Below are 22258 nucleotides of genomic sequence, written 5' to 3' on the forward strand. Positions count from 1 at the left end.
CTCGCTGTTGCGACAGCGCCTTATCTCTGTGGTCATGTCGGTCTCTGTGACGAGTACAGAGGTCTTGACGCACAAAGGAGCGTGTACAGCCAGGGTAATCACATTGATAAATCTCCTTTGGGTTATCTGGGCAGTAGTCAGCATATAAGACGCCACTTATGTGGGAATTGAAAAGGCTACGGTTTAGTTGATGGCGGTACAGGTGCTCCGCGCGAGAATAGTCTCGTCCGCAACCAGGGTGAGTGCATTCAAAGCGGCGTCTAGATTCTACGCGGCTGCGGCGTCGAGGCTGTGATCGTTCTTCTGGCAATGGCCAAGAGGTTTCTTCGGGATTCAAGGTGACAGTGTAGAGTGAATTGGGCGATGAGTCCAGGCGCGGGCGCTTGGGCTCGGACATGTCGATATTACTGAGGTCGAGAAGCCGAGAGCATCGTCGGGCCACCGGGATGCGAACGTTGATGGACTTGTGTGCGCGCTGTGACGGATGCAGAAGGATCTCCTGCAAATGGCGAGACGAAAGGGGTATTCATCTCAGCCTAAAAATAACAAGCCGCAAGCGTCCTCAAGATCATTCCAAGGTCGAGGTTGTTCTCCAGAAAGACAAGCCGTAAGAATAATCAAAAGCAGGGACGAGGGTCACACACGGGTGCCGGTTTTTTCGGTCAAACTATAATTCCGGATTCCCCGCATCGTCGGCAACTGGCGAATCTTTTGTCCGGGACACGAAAATAACTTTGTGGAGGCGTACAAAGTGCACTTCTATGGACTCGAAAGATGCTCATTCTCCTGCTCGATATCGTTGCGTCAGACCTAATTGAGGTCCTACTTAAATTGTATCATTTTAAGCCAAGTCTCCTTTGAACGGCTTTAGGTCACCCCACCCTGTACAACTGTCTTGCAACAAGCCACAAAGAAGGCATCTGCTTGCTTCGTACTTCCAACCGTCACATCTAGGAGACAGTATGGTGGTGCTCTTGTCTAACTTATCCTCCAAAATCGCTTCAGTATCTGACAATAATCGCGATGTCGATCCACCCAGGCAAGACAGAGCTTGTTCCAATCAATCCAGTTTCCGTACATACTCTACGGGGCCATCATACACGTGGCGAGCCCGAAGGTAGTAGTCGGCAATGGCAAATACTATCACCGCTCCATAGATGAGGGAAGACCAATTCATTTGGGCTGCCGTTGGATCCGGGTTTCCAGGAAAAAAGGCGAAGATAAATGCGAACACCAAGAACAACATGCTGAAGCCATTAAGGAGGAGGCCAACGGGCCGAGTGAATGTGAATTTGGCGGGAAGAAGAGGTAATTTATAAAGTCGTCGCCAAAACACCAGCCCAGTCGAAACAATGTACGAGGACAGGATCGCCACAAGTGACAGTGACGTTATGTTGTTAAGGGCAATTGTCGAGCCAACATTAATGATCGACAACAAACACGACACAACCCAGGATACGACGATAGAATTCATCGGGACATCCCAGCCGGGTCGGACCTACATAATGTTGGAGTTAGCTTCATTCCAGCGAGAGGACCGAGCCGATTGTCTGGACCTACGTGTGCAAACCACCAAGACATTGGTACTCCCTGGTCGCGGGCAAAAGACCACAGCTGACGAGACGCCGTGGCCGTAATTGACAAGTTGCAAAATATGGCCATGAATATCACCAAGGCTGACAGCACGGAAGCGCCAGCATATGACTCGGTTGCGGTGTAAAAGACGGCAATGTACGGTTGTCCGGTTGGGGAGCTGATGGCATCGTCCAGATTGCCCAGCACGAAACAGAAAGTGATCAAGATGATCCATCCCATCGAGCCGTTGAAGATTGTTGTAGCAAGCATGCTTTGAGGCAAAACTCTTGACGCATCACGGAGCTCCTCGGACATATGGACAGCACCATCTGCACCAAGTAGTGGAATCATGACAGCGAGTATACCCACAATGGCGGAAAGACCATCGCTGCTCCAGCCACCATAGTTGTTGAACTGGGTAAAGACGTCATGAGCATTGCCTCGCGGTCCAAGAACCCAGAGTGTAATGAGAACTGCGAAGAAGCCGAAAATATGAACAATCAAGACAATACCTTCCACCAAGGGTAGTTTCTTGACCAGAAAAGTATTGAAAATCACCGAGAATGAAGCCACAGCAAATGTCAGTAAGGTTCCGTGCCACCTCTCGGGCACGTAGTCAGGATAGTTCAGAATCGCCAATCCTTGAATCTGGGTACCGGCCAGAAATGCTGAGCAATCATCAGCAGATTCTTTCTCTTCCGAGGACGGGCTCATTCTTACCCGTATTGGCAGCCCCAGTCTGCCAACCCAGCACACAAAGCCAACCTACAGAGTCATCAGTCTTGCGAGGCTGGTGGATACCAATTAAACTAACCGACGATGAAGCTCAGAAACTTTTGATATTTTCTAGGTGCAAATTCAGACACCCAATGATACTGCCCCCCTGAGGTTGGAGCCCTTGGACTTGTAAGAAACTGCCGTTGTTGTGGAAGTTTCAGAGCACTTACATGGAAGCCATTTCAGCCATTGAAGTGTTCACCGCCAAAAAGCCGATCCAGGCAACAAGATACATCCATATCAGTCCAGCTGTTCCGCCATTGATTAGACCGATGATCGCTGTTCTGTTTCAGGGTCAATATATGTCGTTTAGTGAAGCCCAAGAAAGTCCAGACCCTAGCATGGTTTCCCAACTTGCCATCAGAATCATGGAAAAGCCAAAAATCGAAAGAAACCGAAAGTTTCGCTTCAGCAGTCAGCAATTTCATGCTTCTTTCGGCAATGCATGTGGTCTCTCACTCTCAATTCCTGAACCTTCCCCATACGATACATGTCTCGTTGATCATCGTGAGTGCCCTTTTTTTCTGCGGACAAGTTTTGGTTGGAGACCTCCAAGTCGACCTGAGATGTGAGGACGCCATCTACTTTTGGTTCCGGCATTTTTCTGGTGCAAGTTGAGTATCAGGGAAGAAGCTGAAGGTTGGCCGCACAGTAAAATGGAAGGATGAGGCTGTCGGTATGAAGCACGTTGTGCCCGCTGACGATCCGCAAAGTGAGGCTAAGTCGGTCTACACTTTTCTTGAATACAGGAGATGAAAGAACAAAAACTTTGGTCAGGGGAGAAGACGAGAAATAACCTCGCCATGTGGCTTCCACGGGCGCAGATCTTGACCTTGTTGAGCTTCAGGAAGCGAGGAGTGTGCAAGCTAGACGGTTTCTACAAGCATCCAAGACTCTTTACGCGATAAAAATGCACAAAAGCGAGCTCGGCTTATCGTGTCCCAGAGCACAAGTACGGTACACCCTTGCTTCGCGCGTCGCAGGATGGACGCACTACGGAGTGCACTTTCCCTGCAGACTAAAAATGCGTACGTTGTTACTGTCGCGGTCGAAGTGACCCGACACAGCGAAGCCAAATTATGCCCAGGGAAAGCCACCAACACTACTGTGTGATTCCGTCAACGGATGGTGAGCTGTTCGACCAATCCAAGGCAATATGTAGTTCAAGATGCTTTTCACTAGCTCAACATCTCTGACAGGGTGGCTGCATGTGATGGGCACCTTTCGTGTACCAGTTCAAGCCGAACCTAGTGCATTTGACGACCAGGAACATTGTGGACCAGCGAATAAGCATCTCACCCTTTCTGAGAAAGCTTTCAACTATTGTTTCTGTTACAGAAATCCCCTGACCAGGGCCTCGAAGCAAAAATGTCGGAGATCATCCTCGTGGTGCCCCAAGAAGCAGCTTACAGCAAACGTCCCAGGGCCATGCGATCTCTGCTCCCATAAACAAAAGACAAAAAGACGATGGAGGGTGGGGCGCGACCGACAGACCCTACTACGGTCCGCAACCGAAGCGCCAACATCATAGCGACTAGCAGATGTCATTACTGACAGACGACAGCTCGTCTCCCGCCACGGTCGTTACGCCTCCTAATTATTTCACGGAAGCTCGATAGTCTTAAATACAAGTAGCGGAATGTCTTGTGGTTTCTCAGCCGAAGTGTTGATGATCATTGTTCCTTACCGATATTTGTGGTTGACATCGCATGCTATTCCCTCGAAGCCTGGACGCAAATCTCGGCTGACAGACTTCGACGGACTCACGCTAATGTAAGAATAGCCGAATGGCAAACACAGCTCAACATGATGAGTGAGAACCCGCGATGGGAGGACTCTTGGGTGGGACCACAATTGATGCCTGCTGGCAACTGATTCCGCCCAAGCGAAGTCTACCGTGGTCGGGATGCAGATCCCAGGTGGAACTTGGCATGTCGACGACTCCCCTCGGGACTTGCCACACCCCGGCGTCGAGTAGTCTTTGATCCAAAGCTCCAATACTGGCACACCCGATTGAAATTCCAGTGAGAGGATGCTCACCCGGCTCTCGAAAGGGTCAGTGTTGAGTTGCTGCGAGCCTGTAATGAAGACGAAACTTAGAGTGGCCCTCGGCTAGATTATGTTCCTGTCTATGAATCAAGCACAGGGCACCGAGACTGCGAGCTAAAGTGCTTGCATTCAATGCAATCGATTACAATTGCAGGACGCCATTTAAACCCTTCATAGCAGTTATGAGGTCAACCGACTCTTTATTGGGGTTGGGGATGGCATCCGTCGAGATGGTTATACTCAGAGATCCAGGTGTTTAACACCGCACCACTGAGACAAATAGGCTGGGCAGATGCAGCCTTGGTCCTTCTCCTCCCATACCGAGCATCAGCAGAACGTCTCCAAACATTCTGAGCAGAGAAAGTCTCTGTCAAACTGCAAGTCATCGTTGGGTGACGTCTCGTCTGACATTCACACTGCGGTATCACAGGTACTGTGCGTTGATCACCTGGAAAGAAAAGATAGCCGACGAGCTAGGAGTGCCCCCACTCTACTGAACTCGAGATCAGCACCTGGCGGCGAATAAGCGCTGGTCTGCCGGCCTGGCATCCACATAACGCGACGGTCCTCCAAGCCTGCTAGAGTTCGGTGGTGAGACGCCACAACGCCTTGTTGTGTGATCGAAGGCAATCCTCCTGACGGCACCAAAAAGTATCATTCAAGCCCTGCAGCCCAATCTCCTTGAAGCTCCAAGGAAACATTTTCCTGGCATGCCTGGCCGTATCAATGTGGCAGGGATCTACGACTAGCTGGATCCGTGGTCTTTTGCTTCAATCGTCGGATCCTAGGTGTGCGTCGTCCCTGACACCGGTAACCAGCCGCGCCCAACCACTTCCCTGGTCCGGTTTGAGGTCGTAGGCTGTTCCGAACTTGGATAAGACTTGGCCACGGCAGTGCCAGACGAACAACCATGAAGCTTGAAAGGTAATTGATGCGGTACCGGCAGAAGCTTGCGCAGGACCCCAGTCGCCCGCGTATCGTGTCCAGAATAATAGTGTTTCCTGAAGCGAGGTGTATCAAAAGACAGTGCACCTTGATAGGAAGACATGGGGACCACTGACCCTATTCCTGCAGGAACGTGATAAAGCTCACCGTTAATGCTGTCGACACCTCCACGGAGAGAGACCAGCTAGTAATTGGGGGATCGACACCTTGACTATCCATTGATATATCACTACTGCTTTCCGACCACATCAATTCTGGCCTTCTCTTACGGGTTTCAAAGGCATCGTCGTTATCTGCCCATGATGGCAAGCTCTGATGATGCGACTCGGTTTTCTCCCATCACACCGGACGACCATGCTGGCTCCGTCTGGATATCTGCATCCTTATGTCTTATCTATTCGGTCGTTACTTTTGGGTTGAGAGCACACATACGACGAAAAACGCATGGGACAGATGATTACCTGGCGTTCGTTGCAACAGTATGTCTGATACTTTTTGGCCTGTACGGCACGCGCTCAGTCACTGATGTACCAATCTAGGTGCTTCAACTTGGAGAGGTCGCTGCCGTTATGGTGGGCCTTCACCACGGACTGGGCAAAACGCAAGAATTGCTTCGTCAAAGTGAACTAACACAGGCCAGCCGTGTGAGAACCACCCGGGCATGTAGAGAATTTTTCTCAGCTGACTTGGTTCCCAGGCTGCTTTCGCTAGCGAGATTCTGTTCCTCCTGGCCCTTTCCGCTGCCAAAGCCTCGACCTTGTATCTAATGATGAGGCTCTTTAATTTGAGTGGTTCGAAAGCAACCTTTGAAGGACGCTCAAGAATATTCTACTGGTTTGCTCTCGCATTTCTCACAGCCGCGGGACTCTGGGGGATTCTTTCAGTGGTAGCGATCTCTGTCGACTGCTCCACAGCCGATTTTATCCGAGGCAACGCTTCTCAGTGTTCGCGCCAGGTATGTGTCGACTTGAAGATGCTGATGGGCGCGTTCTGACAAAGTGCAGTTCTTGCGGTGGCAACTAATAACAGCCTTCGATGTGGCAATTGAATGCCTCATGATCCTGCTTGCCATTGTGATAGTCCTGCCTGTACACATTTCTCTTGCACTGAAATGCCAGGTGGTTCTCGCCTTCTCCTTTCGTCTGCCGTAAGTTTTAGCCATCCTTGACAAAGATGGTCAAAATACTGAAGATTTTCTTGTCAGCCTGGTCGCCCTGTCCGTCCTACACCTCAAGTTCATCTCTGAGTACACCACGTCCCGCAATCCAGGGGTTGCCTTTGTGACTGCGCTCGTCCTGCAGCAAGTCCAACTCTGCTGGTCCCTGATATCGGCCACTATACCAAACCTCAAGTCGTTCGTCAAGAGTTTCAGCAGCGGATTCGGCATCCAGCTGGACCCTTCGATTTCGCAAGCCTACGGCTCGGGTGGTCGCTCTCGTCGACATTCCGGGTACGAACTTGGGTCGTTTGGCAAAGGCAATTCGAAGAACCGTTCGGCCGATCGTTCTGCAAACGACACCGAGGAACCAGGCACGTCTCCACAAGATATGCGCAACGATAGCAAGGCAGGGGATCAAGAGTCGGTCGACAGTACAGGTAGTCAAGATCACATAATCCGGAAGGACGTTCAGTGGACCATTCGTTACGAGACGGATACGAAAGGGAATTGAATGGCTTCAATTGGTTTCCGGGATGCAGGCCCCCTGCCCCCCTCCACGGTTTCTGGATTAACTGGTGTTGTGGAGTCTTCTCAAGAGCACCTATGTTCATATGTTTATTGGAGGCATTCGTTACGATATGATGGTCATGAATTGGAGTATGTCTTTGAAATAGCGGGAGGCGGTTTAGGGATAGATAGTAGACGGATAGAGGGCAGATTTTGCGGGAGGGATTTTGGAGCTCGAGGTTAAGATTGGAACCTGTTGTGGGAACAAGGTTCAAGTGAAAAGTCGAGGTCAACGGGACTGGCATTTCGCGTTCTCGATAGGTATGATGATATACCTTTGGTGCTGTGAACGAATGACTGAATCTTGAAACGGAGTTATAACAGGTTCGATGCTTTTACAATTGGTTATCATCTAGAGACGACTATGGGGGACTGAGCACTTTTGTCAACCAACGCTCTCATTGCGTCGTCATGGCTGGAATCTCCTGTCCTCAGACCTCTTTCTGTGTGAAAAGCATCTTCTGATTCAAGACTCCAACGGGAAGCTCGACCCTGGGTGAGTGTCAGGATACGGAGCTCTGCAAGTGTGTGACTTGTCGCGCAGTACGTAGCAGACTAGTAGAGTCTGCAGGCTCACCAAGGCCAGGTCTCTCTGCCTTCCTATCATTCGAGGGCTTTGTTTTGTCTTTGCCCTTACTGTTTCTGTCTTTCAGGGGCTTGCACTCTCTCCCCGGTTGGTTTAAGTGATGGCAATTAGTTCCGTAGCAGGATAAGGGGCCAGGTGGTGAGTAACTTGCTCTGTGCACAGTATTTCTTCTCTTACAGGCATGGAGTAAGTGCCCTCTCAAACCCCTCGAGTCTCGATGGGGTAGTGTCTTTTCAGATTGATTTGTCTTTTCTTCTGCTTCCTCCAAGGAGGTGAGTGATCACCCGATGTCCCAGTCACCTTAACGACGCCCCTATATCTCATCCGCACGGCACGGGCCATGGGGGGCACATGGACCACATCGGTCGAGGTGGATTTGGTGGGCTCAACGTTAGCGTGGGGAAAGTCGCACGATATTGTATCCCTCTTGGAGCATAGTTAACATATTAAGATTTACAAGTAGTCGTTAGTGTCGACCGTCGTTCCTGAGGGAGTCGGGAGTGATTTTTTAGCCTCCTTCGCATCTTTAGTTTGTACAGTACATGTGGTATCATGCATGAGGCGCCATGGATTGTAAAAAAAAGGCTTTTACGGCTTTTCACGCCATGCTTTTACCCCCTGTGATCCGCGAAGATCCTGAGACACCACTAACGTATGAACTGTTAAGACTATTGTAGGTAACTAGTTAGCTAGAGTGATAAAGTGGTTTGGTGTACGGAGGACCGCCGTACCTCCGTCCAATATGACTGCGGACCGGGACATCTGTACTCCTTTTTCCTTTTCTTTTTTTGAGGACTACAGTAGTACAGTAGATGGCTGCTTACTCTTATTAGTTCCTTTTTCTTTGGCTGTGGAATCATGATAACGCCCCAGCCCCAGGCACATGGTCGGGGAGGCACCCGGAGCCACAGTAATCCCTAATAACTCAACTGACTTTGTTCCTGGTAGCCTTGTTACGATTGTGTCGGGTCGTGTTGTATCCTTGCATCTTACTCCGTACTCCGTACCCCGTCCTCCAACTTTGATCTCGAGAGTTGTAAGCTACTGGGGGCGAATTCATCCTTGTTTTTTGCATGGCTCAACTCCCAGAGGTCGCAGTCGCCGTGTGGTGGCCAAACACGAGCCTAACGAAAGCTATTCATTATTTCTCCCAGAATGTGATCGGTACAGATACACGCCTAGGCACATACTGTAGCCTGTAGACCACTTGTCGGATGTGCCCTAGTTCTGCGTATCCGTAACGCCGCCGAAGTACCTACATAGGTACCCAGTTACGGGTAGTTACAGGTAGTTAGTTAACTAACTAACTTAGTACTCGGTACTCGGTACTTCCGTAGCCCTGTCTTGGCGCGAGTTCTCCATCCGACTTCCTCTTACTCTCGCTCTCAATTCTCCTCGATATCAGAACTTGTCTGACCAGTGATAAGCTTGTTCTTTTTCGCAACCATTGACTTCACCTGGGTCAGCGGCTCTACGCCTTCGCCGGAGTCTAGCACAGAGGTCCAGGGGTAAAAGTCAGGAAACCAACGGGTTTCGACAGGGGCCCAAAGGCTATCAAACCTACTTCCTGCGTGAGAGCGGGAGGCTCGCTCACTAGCCTATTTATTGCGTCGTCTTTTACTGCTGCGCATCTCAGTAGGATTGCCAGGTACGTACGGAGTTACTCCGTGCAGGTTTTGGGACTTATTGCTTATCTGCAGATCAGACGAGCTCCTGAAATCTGCCACCTGGAGAAACCCACGAGACAGAACAGTGAGCGAGGTCTTTCGATCAGTGGGAACCGGGCCATCTCGCAGGTCAACTCCACCAACATCAGCACCTACGATATCACGATTCCCGAGACACTCATCACGAAGTCAGTCGTTGCTCTTGCTAATGCTATCATTGCCCCATCAATCGGCCCACTGTCTCCGACATTCGATACGGCTACGTTGCGTCTCACGCACCATATCCACCGTTTCCACAGATCTTGTCCTGTTCCTGCTTATGCTTAGGTAAAGCACAGGGCAATCTTGTCTTCGCCTAATCTTGAGTTCATCGCTGGACATGTCTGACCCTCAAGCATCCGCGACATCGCCTCTCCTCAGAGGTCCTTCCACGACCACCACGATAGGTCTCAACCCACATCCAAGCTTCACGTTACGGCGAGCACGGTTCAGCGACCTCGCAGGTGCCGCACGTACAGCCACCCGCGCCTTTTGGGATGAAGTCCTCTTCGGACGTCTGATACACCCAAAGCGCCATGAATACCCCTTTGACTTTGACAAGTACTGGTACCGACAATTCATCGTCGACTGGTGGGACTGGAGTCACGTATTTCTGGTTACGACCGAGAAGGATGAGCGGCAACAGCAGGAGATAGTCACCGGACTGGCTCATTGGAGCCGAATAGCCCCGTCGAGCAAAGACAATCGAGCCGCCGGATGGGAATTGGCGTGGTGGGATCCAAGTAAGTCCTGGTTTGCTACTCGATTGGCATGACGATTATCTTTGCTGACCATATTCGTGTTTCTGCAGGACGGCTTCTCAAACCCATCTTTGGCTTCGTGGTTAAGGTGTTGAAATTTGTTTCGCCCAACCGCGCCGCTGCCCCTGAACATGAAGACATCTTGGCGCAATCGGAGTACTTTCTGGACCACATCTGGCAAGGCCACCGTGCTGAGTCGTGGTACTTGAATTGCCTGGCTGTGCATCCCGACTTCCAAGGCAAGGGACAAGGTCGTGCACTGGTTGCGTGGGGTCTTGAACAGGCCCGCAAGGAAGGCGTCGCGTGTAGTGTCATTGCTGCTGATGGCAAAGAACGCTTCTATCAGACCTGCGGGTTCAACGTTGGCCCTGTCGGTAGAGGAGGCGAGGGAGATGGGAACCCGTTGAAGAATGTCGGTGGAGGGTTGATCTTCTTCAGAGACAAGGAAGGCGTGATTGTCGAGGAGAGGGAGCCCGGCGTGTGGATGGAGGGTCCAGGAGTGTTTGACTGGGAAGCCTGGCTACGGACGGCGACCAAGAAGGGAGAGACCAAATGATCGATGACTGCTCTTTACATCCTTATTCTTCTCTTTCGCATTTTTCTCCTTCTTTCTAATCCTCCTGGCCTTATCTGTCTCCTAGTTCTCGCGGTTCTTAATCTTCTTAACGTCCTAGGTCAGGTTGTTGTTATCATTGCGCTCTTCGTTCTCATGTCCATTTCCCTCTTCGTTCTCACCTACCTCCATCCTCTCGTTCCCAATCTGCTCACTTGACGCCGATGATTGCTTTCAAGTCCCTTGCTGCATGAGAGCAAAACTAGACCTGTAAGAAATCGTATGCGGATGATCAGATCCTAATACTAGCTCTGCTCCGGACACTGCTCTTTCAAAGAGGACTGTTGCTTCCTCAAACCGAGAGCTCCTCGCTAGTACGCATCCCAGATCGTTCATAGATTTTATCGTATCTCTATGTCCTTCTCCTAGCACTTTCCCTCTCAATGTCAGTACCTCTCGAATTAGCTTCTCTGCTTCTCCATACTTTCCCTGTTCAAATAGGGAGGCTGCCAGATTGTTCATGGTTTGTACCGTCGATGGGTGATCTTTTCCTAGCACTTTCGCTCTCAAAGGCCATGCCTCTCGTAATAGCTCCTCCGCCTCTGTATATTTGCCCTGATGATGTAGTATAACAGCCAGCTCCGTCATAGCACCCGGTTCATGATCGCTCCTTTGCAACTTCACTGGTGACGCAAGTAGCTCTCGATATAGCTTCTCTGCCTCAGCATACCTGCCTTGTTGTGCTACTAGCTGTGCCACATTGAATTCAACAATGAGAGTATCCTGGTGTTGCCGTCCTCCACCCGTCTTTTTCACCGATAATATTTTGTGAACTATCGCCTCTGCTTCCTCATAATTGCCTAGACTGGTCAATGAAACTGCTAGATCATTCAAGCTTGAGAGTGTTTCTGGACGTTCTGGCCCTAATATCTTCTCGGTCTTCGATACTATCTCTCTGTATATTTCTTCCGCCTCGTCATGCCTGCCTTGATCTGCCACGCTCGTTCCTAAGAGTTTCATCCATTGCAGTCTGTCAAGAAGGTCGAAAGTCCCATCTGTTGCCATCAAAGTAACTATTCTTCGACATAGTTCTTCTGACACGCTGTAACGGCCATATCTGTGGCAAAAGAGCGCAAAGTAGCTTGCTGCATTGGCCCCTTCGATCGTTTGACCAATGTTTCCGCCGTGCGAAGAGAAATTTCGATCGTTCGCCAAACACTTTTCAACATGACCGAGAAGGATGGACCGTGATTGCGAAAAAGCTTCTGACTCAGGCCGGATGGAGAATATGCTCACGGCCACAATGTTAGCCGCCTCAAGGACAAACCTTCTTGCTGACTCGCTACTGATCCGTAACTGCAACCAATCGCAAATCACAGGATGGAAGGACAAATACATTTCCCCCCAGACACCCTCGCCGATGCTATCCAACAACGACAGGCTATGCATCTTCTTGATGATTTTCCAGAAACGCTCTTGTTGCCAAGAGGGTTTGGCTTGGGCTGGCACATTTGAGCTTTCCGAGTCAGCGTCTGGCTCGGAATGATCATTCTCGATTGTCGCAAAGATTCTGATCCAATTTGGTGGTTTATCTTTTCCTTCCAGGCAGTGTCGAAAAAGCGACTCGCCAATATGATTGGGCTGAAGGAAGGCTGATACAGTCAAGAAATGCTCGATGTCCTCCCTAGGCACGTCGATGCCTTCCAGTTGCTGGAAGGGCATTTTCCCAGGTTGTGAATGCACTGATTTGGTGATCCCTTTCTTGTCCTTCAATCCCTATTTTGCGATATTTCCAGAAATGTTCGGGAACAGAGCGCAAAACTTCTTTTCGGCGACCCTCATACAATTCCAAGAACTTACTCAGGTGATCCAAAGGAATTTGCTTGTACAAAATAAAAGCCGCTGCCTGGTCGATGGCCAGGGGTAATCCCCCGAGTCGTTGCACAATCTTACCAGCAACTTTCCGAGGTTGATCTTGGTCAGGACTGATTTCTTCCTCAAATGATTTTCTCAACAAGAGTTCTATTGAATCATCATCTGGCATGGAAGGTAGGCTGACAGTTTTACCGAGCTCTTGCAGTCCTTTGTATCGGCTTGTTACGAGAATGTCGCCCTGACCACCTGGCACACACCGGTATCAGCTGCCTTTGTATTGGATAAAGGAATGTAACTGACCGTGTGGCATGAATTCTTCAATCTCCCTGAATCCGGTAGGGTCGTCGTAGTTGTCCAAAACCATCAACCAACGATCTCTTCGCCCTTCTAGTTCTTTCACGACGATCGAAATAGTCCCCAGAGACTTATCTCCTGTTGAGATTTCCAGTCCGATCTCTTCAGCGACTCTTTCCATAGACTGGACTGCCATATCAATCGAGTTCGCATTGATCCAAAAGACGTTGGAATAGATTGATCCTGATTCTTTGCAATACTTCAACGCAGTCTGCGTCTTGCCTTGGCCTCCCATGCCCTGCAAAATAAGTACGCGTTTCTGGTCGCGCGGTGCTTTGGCGAAGAAGTCTCGTATCTGCTTTAGCTGGTCTTTACGCCCTTGAAAATAGTTGACACATCGACGTTGAGCCCGCTCATATGTTGTGATGACGGGAATCGAGCTATTCTTAAACGGAAATGAGATTCAGGACTGTGAAGATTACATAGAAGTTCTCCTTAAGGACTCACAGTTGTTATCTGTTGTGCCTGGGCCTCAAGTCCTACCTGGTCGTCTTGTGCCATATCTTGTATGACTTTTGATATCAGCTTATAGTCCCTCTCCGTAGCCTGGGCGAACTTGTTCATCGTGAAATGCGTGCGCTGGAGAGGATACTTGGCAATTCGGTCCGACACGTCCAGACATCCTGATTGCTTGTTGACCACCAAGGCCTGCGTGACCGGAGAGTCAGCCTGCTATACAACTATTCATCCATGATCCTACCTTTCTGGTTTGATTCCCCACGACCGCACCGATGTCACTTCGTTCGAGTTCATAGAAACATGCGATTCGTGCATGTCCCATCCTCGACCATACGTGCCCTTGAAAATCATCAACGAGGTCTTGCAACAAGTCGTTTCCAGGATTCAAAACATAAAGGGACTCGGCCTCGATCTCGTCTTCCGCGCAAACCCTCCGTGCCGCCTCCACCATTATGTGCTGGCTCATCCCGTCTGATCCACGGAATGGGGTACCGAGGAAAACGAGTCCTCGCACCGCTTCGAAGACATCCCTCCACTTCTCAACCTGTGAGGCAACGTGAATGGCCTACAGATCGCTTTTTAGCAATTCCCCCGGGTACGGATTAGTGGTGGATGAATGATGTACTTGCCTTGAGGATTACCAAACCTCCGAAGCTATGAGCAATGAAGATCAGGGGACGAGTGCGGCAATTCCACTCATCTTCAGTAAAATCGTCTTCGCTGTAGTAGGCTCTGCCTTACCTCTCGCTCTAACACCAGATCAAACAAAAGCATTTCTGCAATACCTCGGATCGACGTTCTGATCGCATCCTCCCCAAACCAGTTTGACTTGTACCCGTACCTCATGATCCTTGATTTTGGAACTGCCGTGGGTAGCATGTCTTCCTCTTGTAACCAGTTTACCCAGCGACCCTCATCGTGATTTCCAGTGGCTTCGTCGATGCGGATCTTTCAGGTATGGTCCGGATGCGCTCCAAGGCCGTGCATGGCCACGATACTGAATACGCTCAGCTTATCAGAAACGTGTCTTTCCTGGATATTCCTACTCCACGATGTTGTCCCCATTCTCGGTCTGCGCGCTGGAGGGTGGCCAGAGAGCCTTCAGTCCTGTATCGGTTTCCGTCACTTGTCTCACCTACAACCACGATCAGTGTGTGAAGTTGCGAAGGTGATTACAAGAGCATTCCGCACCATGGCGATCAGATTCTGAGAGCTCCTCAAGGTGCCATTGAAATCAACGTCTTTTCACTTTCTGCTCGGGAGTCGTCGATACGTTATGAAGCTAGAAATGGTACAAAGGCTGCGCCCAGTAACTTACCCCGCCATTGCGGTCGGTCAGGCTGAAATACCTTATCCAGCCATTCGAATGCGCGATCCCTGGAAACGAGGCGTCTTTGTAACCGAAAATGGAATGGTACAAGCATGTTCTGGACGCGACATTCAGTTTAAAGATGCTCACGATGAGCCTCAGCAACCTCAGCTGAAATATCCTGATCGCCATATGCAAAACACATATCAGATAGTACACGAGTAATGTTTGCAGAAGGGAGTACGGAGGATACTCACTCCATATACGTGTCCATGATCAAGAATTCCCAAATCGCGCCGGCGCCGCCTTTTTCCAAAGAGCACCAGCTTTGTTCTGAACTGGCGGACTCCAGCCCCGTGGAAACAACCTCGAGAGTACCGGGCCATCCCAGTATCGTCTTACCAAACACGGATTCTCTTTCAACATTTCTGTGCAATGAACTGTGGGCAGCTGATCTGGAAGCAGCGGCGGGGAGACTTTGGATCTTGACCACGCCTTCTGGAAGAAGTGTTCATTCTCTGAATAAACAGAAGGTCCTGGGACGAGAGATTGTTGTCACGGAAGATCCACGGCTTCATCTGCTGTGGATCAACAATCGGATCTTCATCAAACCCCTACCGAGTTACCTGACATCCTACTCTTTCTGGACGACGGCATTAGCAGCTCAGCCGTTGTCACCCCTCGCCGAGAAAAGCTCACACATTCGTCGTGCCGCTATCGGATTTCTGCGAACGTATCGCTTGCTCATTCAACACGAGTCTGATCTTGTGATTGCACAACGGGATGATCTGCGACTGGTGCAGAGCCACCTCAGGTGGTCAGAGGTCTCGATCTTTCTGGCCGATCTGGAGCATATCGAAGACGAGCATGTGTCGGCCAGGTACCACTATGGGGAGATCAGGCTGTCCAGACTCAACCTCTATGCCCCCCTCTTGTTTCGTCGATACATCTATGAGTATATTCCCATGCAGTATGGCGAGTACTTCACCCGCCTATATGGGCCGATCTTGTTCGTCTTTGCGGCGATATCGACTTGCCTCAATACCATGCAGGTAGCGTTAGCGGCTGATTCAGGCCAAGAGTTCCTGAGCGAGCACGTGTGGAGGATATTCTACTGGTTCAGCATCGTAACACTGCTCATAACAGTCGTGGTCGGGTCTTTCCTGGTTCTCCTTTGGACTGGCACCGTTGCGAACGAGTGGAAATTCACGCTCAAACATCGGCAGAAAGTGAAGGGCCACAAGATGAGCTGATCGGAACCATGTCATGGCCATTGGGCCTCAACGGCGGCCTCTTTTCAGCCTCTGTGTATGCGTGGTGGGCCGCTTGCCAGGGGTGCTGGTAAGGCGAAAAACTCGACAGAGACACATGCTGTAGGGAGGGAACTTTGACAGTGGCAAAATCTGTCGGCCCAAGGCTAGTGGTATTGTGCTACTTACTGTAACTACTCGTATCGCAATCAGTGGGTCCAGGTGTCCGCATCGTTCCACACAGCCTTGTCGCAATCAATAACATTCATTATTTTTGTTTTGTATCCTGGAAGAGTCAAGACATACCTGCATCTCTCTCTCTACAGAATTGTCATCCAGGTACTGTATTGTGAGCAGCGTTAATGCGCAAGTGATCCTGTGCACGATCATGGTCGGGCGGAACAACGATCCAGGATTATTGGGCCTAGGCTGTGAACACACAGGGCTCCAATGAAACCCCCACGATCCACCTGTCTGCCCAGACGGAGCGCGCGAAGAAGATCGAGGAGCCCCGGCGTCGCCTGAATGCAGCCGCTGACGCACTCTACGGGATACTTGATTTGGGCATCCATTCTCCGTTTCAAGTGCCCACGGAGGCCTCAGGCGCGTCAATGTCCAGAACATGGAGTGGCCGACGATCAACTCACATCTCGAAAAGTCAGTGCACACTTATAAGTACGAGTACAAGTTATAGGTGGGAAGCCCGAGCCCAACACCAAGCCCAAGACCCAGGTGGGTTGTCATCTGTTGTCTTTCCAGAACAAGAAAGTCCTCTGTGGGAGTAGCCATGAGCAATTCAGGGTCTTGAACAGTTTTACTTACACATGACAGCCGTATGCAAATTAGCGAGGATAAGGTATCCGCTGGCTGTTCTGGTCTCTTGATGTTTGTACTGTCCTCGTACATGATTAGTTCGATCACATGTTCGCCTCTTCGCCTGAACGATATTGTGTGTACCAGTCGTGGGATACTTGGGAATCCCTGCCTGGTGCGCCCGGCGCCGCATAAGACTACATCTGGTGAAACAGGTGGACTCACCGGGCAAGCATCACGCGATTCTTCTCAGGTGGATAAGACCATGTGCTGGATAGACTGTACGGAGGAATGTCGAAACGGTCAATAACATTGTCAGGATACAAGGGACCTACGGGGTATCTGCTGTAGATCAGTTTGGCGACTCGAGGACTCGCCTAACGGAATACAGTACATGACGGCATATCGCAGGGTCGGCCATAGGCTACTACAAGAAGATAGATAGGTAGGAGGTAACTACTGAATGTGTCCAAGCGTACATCTGGTATTGTTGCATAGGTACTCCGTACAAGGTTGAAACTTGGTAGCGTTCACCAAGGCTTTTACGCTCGAGTCATCATTCACCAGATGACCTGGTGTTTCCTTCGGTATGTTGACCGCTTATCACCGACCGAGAGCGGCGCACCAGGCATTGGCTGCACCAGCCTAACTAGTTAGTGAGCCTACAGTACGTAGACGAGCCCACACGAGGTTGATGGCGAGTGTCCGTCACTGAGTGTTATTCCTTGTTCCATGTTCCTTAAATTTTCAGCCGAGACTGGCTGACGGATGGAGACATTTATTTATCTGGCAAATAATCGTTCATGCACGAGTGAGTACCAGGTATTACTCTTCTAACTAGTTAATGCGTACCGTTCTCCGTACAGCGCTGGGCAATCTCCGCTCCTTTGGGGTGGTTACGAGGCCGCCCATGGGTGATGGTGGAGGCCTCTCCAGCCGTGTCCTTCTCACCGGCCCCGCAATGCTTTCACCAAGCCTTCCTCAAGCAGAAACCTGAAGAGGCTTGTGGCAATGTCTTCAGCAAGCAAAGCATGTCTTAGCGAAGGCGTGGCAAGATGTCGAGATTGCGACCCTTTGATCGCCTCCTACTCGTCGAACATGGCATCCATCGAATATGCCATGTTCGTGTCGGCCAGCCAGCGACAGGTACAAGCCCTGAGGAAATGCGCCCCGTCTCTCAGGGAGACAAGGACACGCCCTGAGAGAGCATGCTGTTGACCTGTCATTATTGACCCAAGGTGCAAAAGTGGTTGTGATGTTTTTTCGCTGGCCTCGATTGTGTTTTGGCCTTTGGAAGCTCCATTTTTGTCTGGGCTTACATATGAGGTGCATGGTGACAACTGTACTTTGTAGCCTTTGGCCCGTGCTAGAGCGTCACCACGGGCGCTAGACTGGCATGATCGTCATCACATCCCGGTCTAGATACTGTACTCGCAAACGAAGTCCGTCGACCATACCGGTGCTAGTAGGCAGTAACATCTCTCATGCAAATACTGGTAGCACACGCTAGATCCCCGTGGGAATCTACAGACGCCAGTACATACGAGTACAACGTCATTGTCGTATCTAGGAAGTTGCTTATGGAGAAAAGCTGGGGGTGTCAAGGAGCCTCGGGGACTTTTGGCGAGGCCTGATACGATACAAGTACCTAGCACCAGTTAATCCGCCCTGTCGATATCAAAAAATGAATATCCCGCAGTGTGATCTGGACCCACGGACAGCACGGAATACCGACTATCTTTGCTTCTTTGCGGTCAAGCACACGCATCGTCTCCGGTCCACACTGTGGCCCTCAGCAGGTGCTCACATGCAAGCATGACTGTTGCATCATTGCGGTGTTGGGCGATGATGGCGACGATCACAATCAGAACCCAGGCGACCAGGGCGGCACTGACTCGTTCACGTACTTTGTTATTCGTCAATAGAGCGTCTCCGTGGTTGCATTGCACGTGGAGCATGTCTACAGCTATCACTTCTAGTCTTGTTGACGTGGTACTCGAGCCCCGCCAAGGATTCCCTCCTCCATGGTCTATGGTTATGGATACGGGCGCCGGGGTATCTCGCCGCCTCTCCTCTCTCTCCTCCCTCTCCTCCCTCCCTCCCTCCCTCCACACAAGTACACCGTTGTGCGAGGACCGGATAGCCTTACTCCGTAACTCGTTCTGTAATATTCCCCCTCCGCAGCCGGGCCCCCTCCAACGCGGAGACAGATGGCCGATGCGCAGAGTTGCCCAGGTATGGATTGTGGATACTCGGCCGCCTTTTGATCTCCAGCGGCTAGGTAGGTATTCGCCGTCTGTAGTGTAGGGGGGTCGAAATACAAGTATATGTTCTCGGTCCGGGCCAGAGCATAAAATCGTCTCTCTTTTTTGCAGATCCTGTTTCCCGCGTCTCAAGTGCTCCCCAAACAACGCTCCCATACGCAGCAACCATGGCGGACAAACCCTCAGTAGACACTGCCGATGTCTCTCGCAATGAGAAGGCCGCCTTCGACGTGCCCACAACAGGGCATGAAGAGACAGGCGGTCGGCGCCGGTCCGTCGCTCTCAACCTGGTCGAGAATCCGTTGAAGGTAAGCCTCGCTCTTCGTTCTCCTCCTATGGGATGTGCCAAAGGGGATCAATATGGTCGTCAACACAACAACAAACAACAAACCGCTGACACCTGTGGCCGGCCATAGCGCACTTCACCGGAACAAACTGTCCTGAATGCCGTGTCTTTCGCCGAATCGCATGGCATGTCAGAGCATGCAAACCTCTTTGGTCGCGCCGCTCTCGTTGCTCGTGACCCAGACAACTTCCAAAGCGTCACAGAGCTCGAGGACCACGAGCGCAATGCTCTCCAATACGAGAAAGACCACAAGTGGCATGGCCCCAAAATGCTCTGGTACTCAATCGGCTTATGCGCCATCGGAGCCGCCACCCAGGGGTGGGATCAAACTGGTTCAAATGGTGCCAACTTGTCCTTCCCTGAAGAATTCGGGATCAACGGTAAAGGCAAAGACGAATGGATCGTCGGTATTATCAACGCCATCATATTCTTGACAGCTGGTCTCATGTGAGTTGATGCCCCCCTCTCCATGAGAAACTGCCAGTCGCTTTTGGTGTCGTGGTGAAGGGAGACTGACCAGATATGGGCAGTGGTGCATTCATTGTCGATCCCCTCAACCACTATTTTGGCCGAAGAGGCGAGATCTTCATCACCGCTTGCTGTCTAACTGCCACACCCATCGGTTCTGCTTTTGCAAAATCCTGGCAAGGGCTCTTCGCTGCTCGATTCGTCATGGGCATTGGAATCGGCGCAAAGAACGCTACGGTACCCATCTACTCTGCGGAAATGGCCCCGGCTCGCGTTCGAGGTGCTCTTGTCATGTTCTGGCAACTCTGGGTCGTTGCTGGTAGGCTTAATTGGGTCTCACTAGTTCAAATCTCCGATGGCTGATCTTCTATCGTCGCGCAGGTATCTTCTTGGGCTTCGCTGCCAACGTTATCGTCAAGGACACTGGCGACATCTCCTGGCGTCTCCAGCTCGGTTCAGCCTTTATTCCTTCCTTCATTCTCATGGTCGGAATTTTCTTCTGTCCCGAAAGCCCTCGTTGGTGAGTGCTCACCCCTGTGATTACTTCTCGTCTCGTCTGCTGACTGACCATCTTCAGGCTCATGAAGCATGGGAAGCACGCCCAAGGATTTCGATCGATGCAACGTCTGCGAGCTCATCCCATCATTGCCGCTAGAGACTTCTACTACTCGCAAGTCCTCTACGAGGAGGAGCTTCGTGAGGCTCGTGGCAGTGGCTATTTCTCCCGTTTGTGGGATTGCTTTGCTGTGCCTAGAATCAGGCGTGCGAACTATGGTGCCTCGACAGTGATGCTTGCTCAGCAAATGTGTGGCATCAACAGTAAGTCGACCATCTCACCGGTGTGCGCGGGCAGCGTTTTAACACTCAATCCAGTCATCTCCTTCTACAGCTCGACCATCTTCGAAGACGTCGGCTATACCGCAACCCAGGCTCTGTATGCGTCTCTAGGATATGGTGCGATCCAGGTAGTGGCGACAATTCCTACTCTGTTCCTGATCGATACAAAGGGCCGAAGAACCTTGACTTTGGCGACCTTCCCTGGAATGTGTATCTTCTTGCTGGCGGCGGGTCTATCTCTGCTCAAAACCGATGGAAGTCGTGGATCCCAAATCGGTCCTGTTGTATTGTAAGTCGATATGATTGCCCGAGCGACGCGCATTGCACTAACCATTGTTTGCGACTAGATTCGTCTACCTCTTCACCATCTGCTACTCCTTGGGAGAAGGGCCCATCGCATTCCAGTACTCTGCAGAAGTGTTCCCTACCATTCAACGTGAGCAAGGAATGGCCTGGGCAGTTTGCATCAACAACACTTTTGGTGAGCAATCTTTTCATATCTTGACATGGGCACCCTGCTGACGATGGGTTTTGTAGCTGGCGTTCTTAGCTTGACTTTCCCTCGAATGAGGACTGTCATGACTCCCACTGGGGCTTGTAAGTGCATCTTCACGAAGATACCCTGACGAGCATATGCTAATTCAGCTTGTAGTCGGTTTCTATGCCGGACTTAACCTGATTGCCTGGTTCATGATCTTCTGCTTCGTGAGAGAGACCAAGCAACTCACCCTGGAAGAAATTGACCGTATGTGATATTGCATTTGTCCTACCTTTCCTTTCTTCTCTGGTACTGACTGTCTGTTCACAGAGGTCTTCTCGGTACCGACCAAGAACTACATCAGTTATGAAACGAAAGTATGGCTTCCTTACTTCATCAAGAGACACATCTTCCGACGGAGGATCCCCAAACCGCCTGGAATCATCGAACGTGCCGAGGAAGCCGACAAGGCCGACACATACTAGACCTACCTTGCCTAGATTTCCCATGGATTCGCCGTCGTAAGGGAGGATCCTCGAAAGCGGTAACGTTTCAACATTTTCAACGGCCTCGACCATTATACGAGTGCCTTTCGAGCTGCAAAGGGGTGTTAAGTAGAAGTCAGAGGATTCACCGAACGGGTTGAAAGAAAGAGCTGGTCTTGGGAAGCGGCGTCCTTTCGCTGTTGTTGGCCAGTAGACTCAGACCTGACTTTGCTCCCGCAGAGCAGACTATCATTTATTCCATGATGATCATTTACATTTGATTACCTCGACAATATCTCACACACTCTCCGAGTCATAGCCGTTCCACATATCCGAGGCTGACAGTAAACCGTCACGCCATAGAGCGCCATGCTTTGGCACCTCTCAGTGCAGCAAGTATAAACTCGTAGTGGCGATACCCCCACGGGGCATGTTCAAGGCCTGGACTGGACACCATGGCAGAGTATCTCAACGGCAAACACCATCGATCAATTGCCGCTAGCTCGTGAGGTGTAGTGAACACCTGCCATCGGCAATTGAAGATTGAGCCACTTGACACGGGTGTTTCGCGAGAATCAACTCCATTCCCCGGACTTCGGAAGCGCCTGAAGCGAGGGAAGAGCTCAGGCGTGGCGGTGGGAC

The 22258-nt window shown here is 50.8% G+C and overlaps 6 protein-coding genes across 6 annotated transcripts; 4 read left to right on the plus strand and 2 right to left on the minus strand.

Annotated features, from left to right (window-relative positions):
- Positions 1-1060: 1060 nt before the first annotated feature.
- PV08_07745 (uncharacterized protein) lies at positions 1061-2952 on the minus strand (the record flags this gene model as incomplete). Its single annotated transcript, XM_016382072.1, has 7 exons — positions 1061-1498; positions 1561-2243; positions 2296-2340; positions 2390-2472; positions 2523-2636; positions 2688-2758; positions 2812-2952. The coding sequence occupies 7 exons, from the start codon at positions 2950-2952 to the stop codon at positions 1061-1063; spliced, it is 1575 nt and encodes a 524-aa protein (XP_016235174.1).
- Positions 2953-5648: 2696 nt separating this feature from the next.
- PV08_07746 (uncharacterized protein) lies at positions 5649-7016 on the plus strand (the record flags this gene model as incomplete). Its single annotated transcript, XM_016382073.1, has 5 exons — positions 5649-5825; positions 5886-5990; positions 6044-6301; positions 6351-6493; positions 6551-7016. 5 exons carry the CDS (start codon positions 5649-5651, stop codon positions 7014-7016), a joined length of 1149 nt encoding a protein of 382 aa, XP_016235175.1.
- Positions 7017-9704: 2688 nt separating this feature from the next.
- Positions 9705-10681, plus strand: PV08_07747 (uncharacterized protein; the record flags this gene model as incomplete). The annotated part of the gene is made up of 2 exons (XM_016382074.1): positions 9705-10107; positions 10176-10681. 2 exons carry the CDS (start codon positions 9705-9707, stop codon positions 10679-10681), a joined length of 909 nt encoding a protein of 302 aa, XP_016235176.1.
- Positions 10682-10912: 231 nt separating this feature from the next.
- Positions 10913-13817, minus strand: PV08_07748 (uncharacterized protein; the record flags this gene model as incomplete). The annotated part of the gene is made up of 5 exons (XM_016382075.1): positions 10913-12454; positions 12738-12799; positions 12854-13292; positions 13355-13579; positions 13608-13817. 5 exons carry the CDS (start codon positions 13815-13817, stop codon positions 10913-10915), a joined length of 2478 nt encoding a protein of 825 aa, XP_016235177.1.
- A 1130-nt stretch (positions 13818-14947) lies between these two features.
- On the plus strand, positions 14948-15928 carry PV08_07749 (uncharacterized protein; the record flags this gene model as incomplete). Its single annotated transcript, XM_016382076.1, has 1 exon — positions 14948-15928. The coding sequence occupies one exon, from the start codon at positions 14948-14950 to the stop codon at positions 15926-15928; it is 981 nt and encodes a 326-aa protein (XP_016235178.1).
- Positions 15929-19169: 3241 nt separating this feature from the next.
- On the plus strand, positions 19170-21616 carry PV08_07750 (uncharacterized protein; the record flags this gene model as incomplete). Its single annotated transcript, XM_016382077.1, has 10 exons — positions 19170-19310; positions 19419-19795; positions 19879-20135; positions 20198-20336; positions 20394-20635; positions 20690-20942; positions 21001-21134; positions 21191-21250; positions 21306-21398; positions 21462-21616. The coding sequence occupies 10 exons, from the start codon at positions 19170-19172 to the stop codon at positions 21614-21616; spliced, it is 1851 nt and encodes a 616-aa protein (XP_016235179.1).
- Positions 21617-22258: the final 642 nt, after the last annotated feature.

This window comes from Exophiala spinifera (assembly GCF_000836115.1).
Source record: "Exophiala spinifera strain CBS 89968 unplaced genomic scaffold supercont1.5, whole genome shotgun sequence".
In the NCBI taxonomy this organism is placed as follows: domain Eukaryota; kingdom Fungi; phylum Ascomycota; class Eurotiomycetes; order Chaetothyriales; family Herpotrichiellaceae; genus Exophiala; species Exophiala spinifera.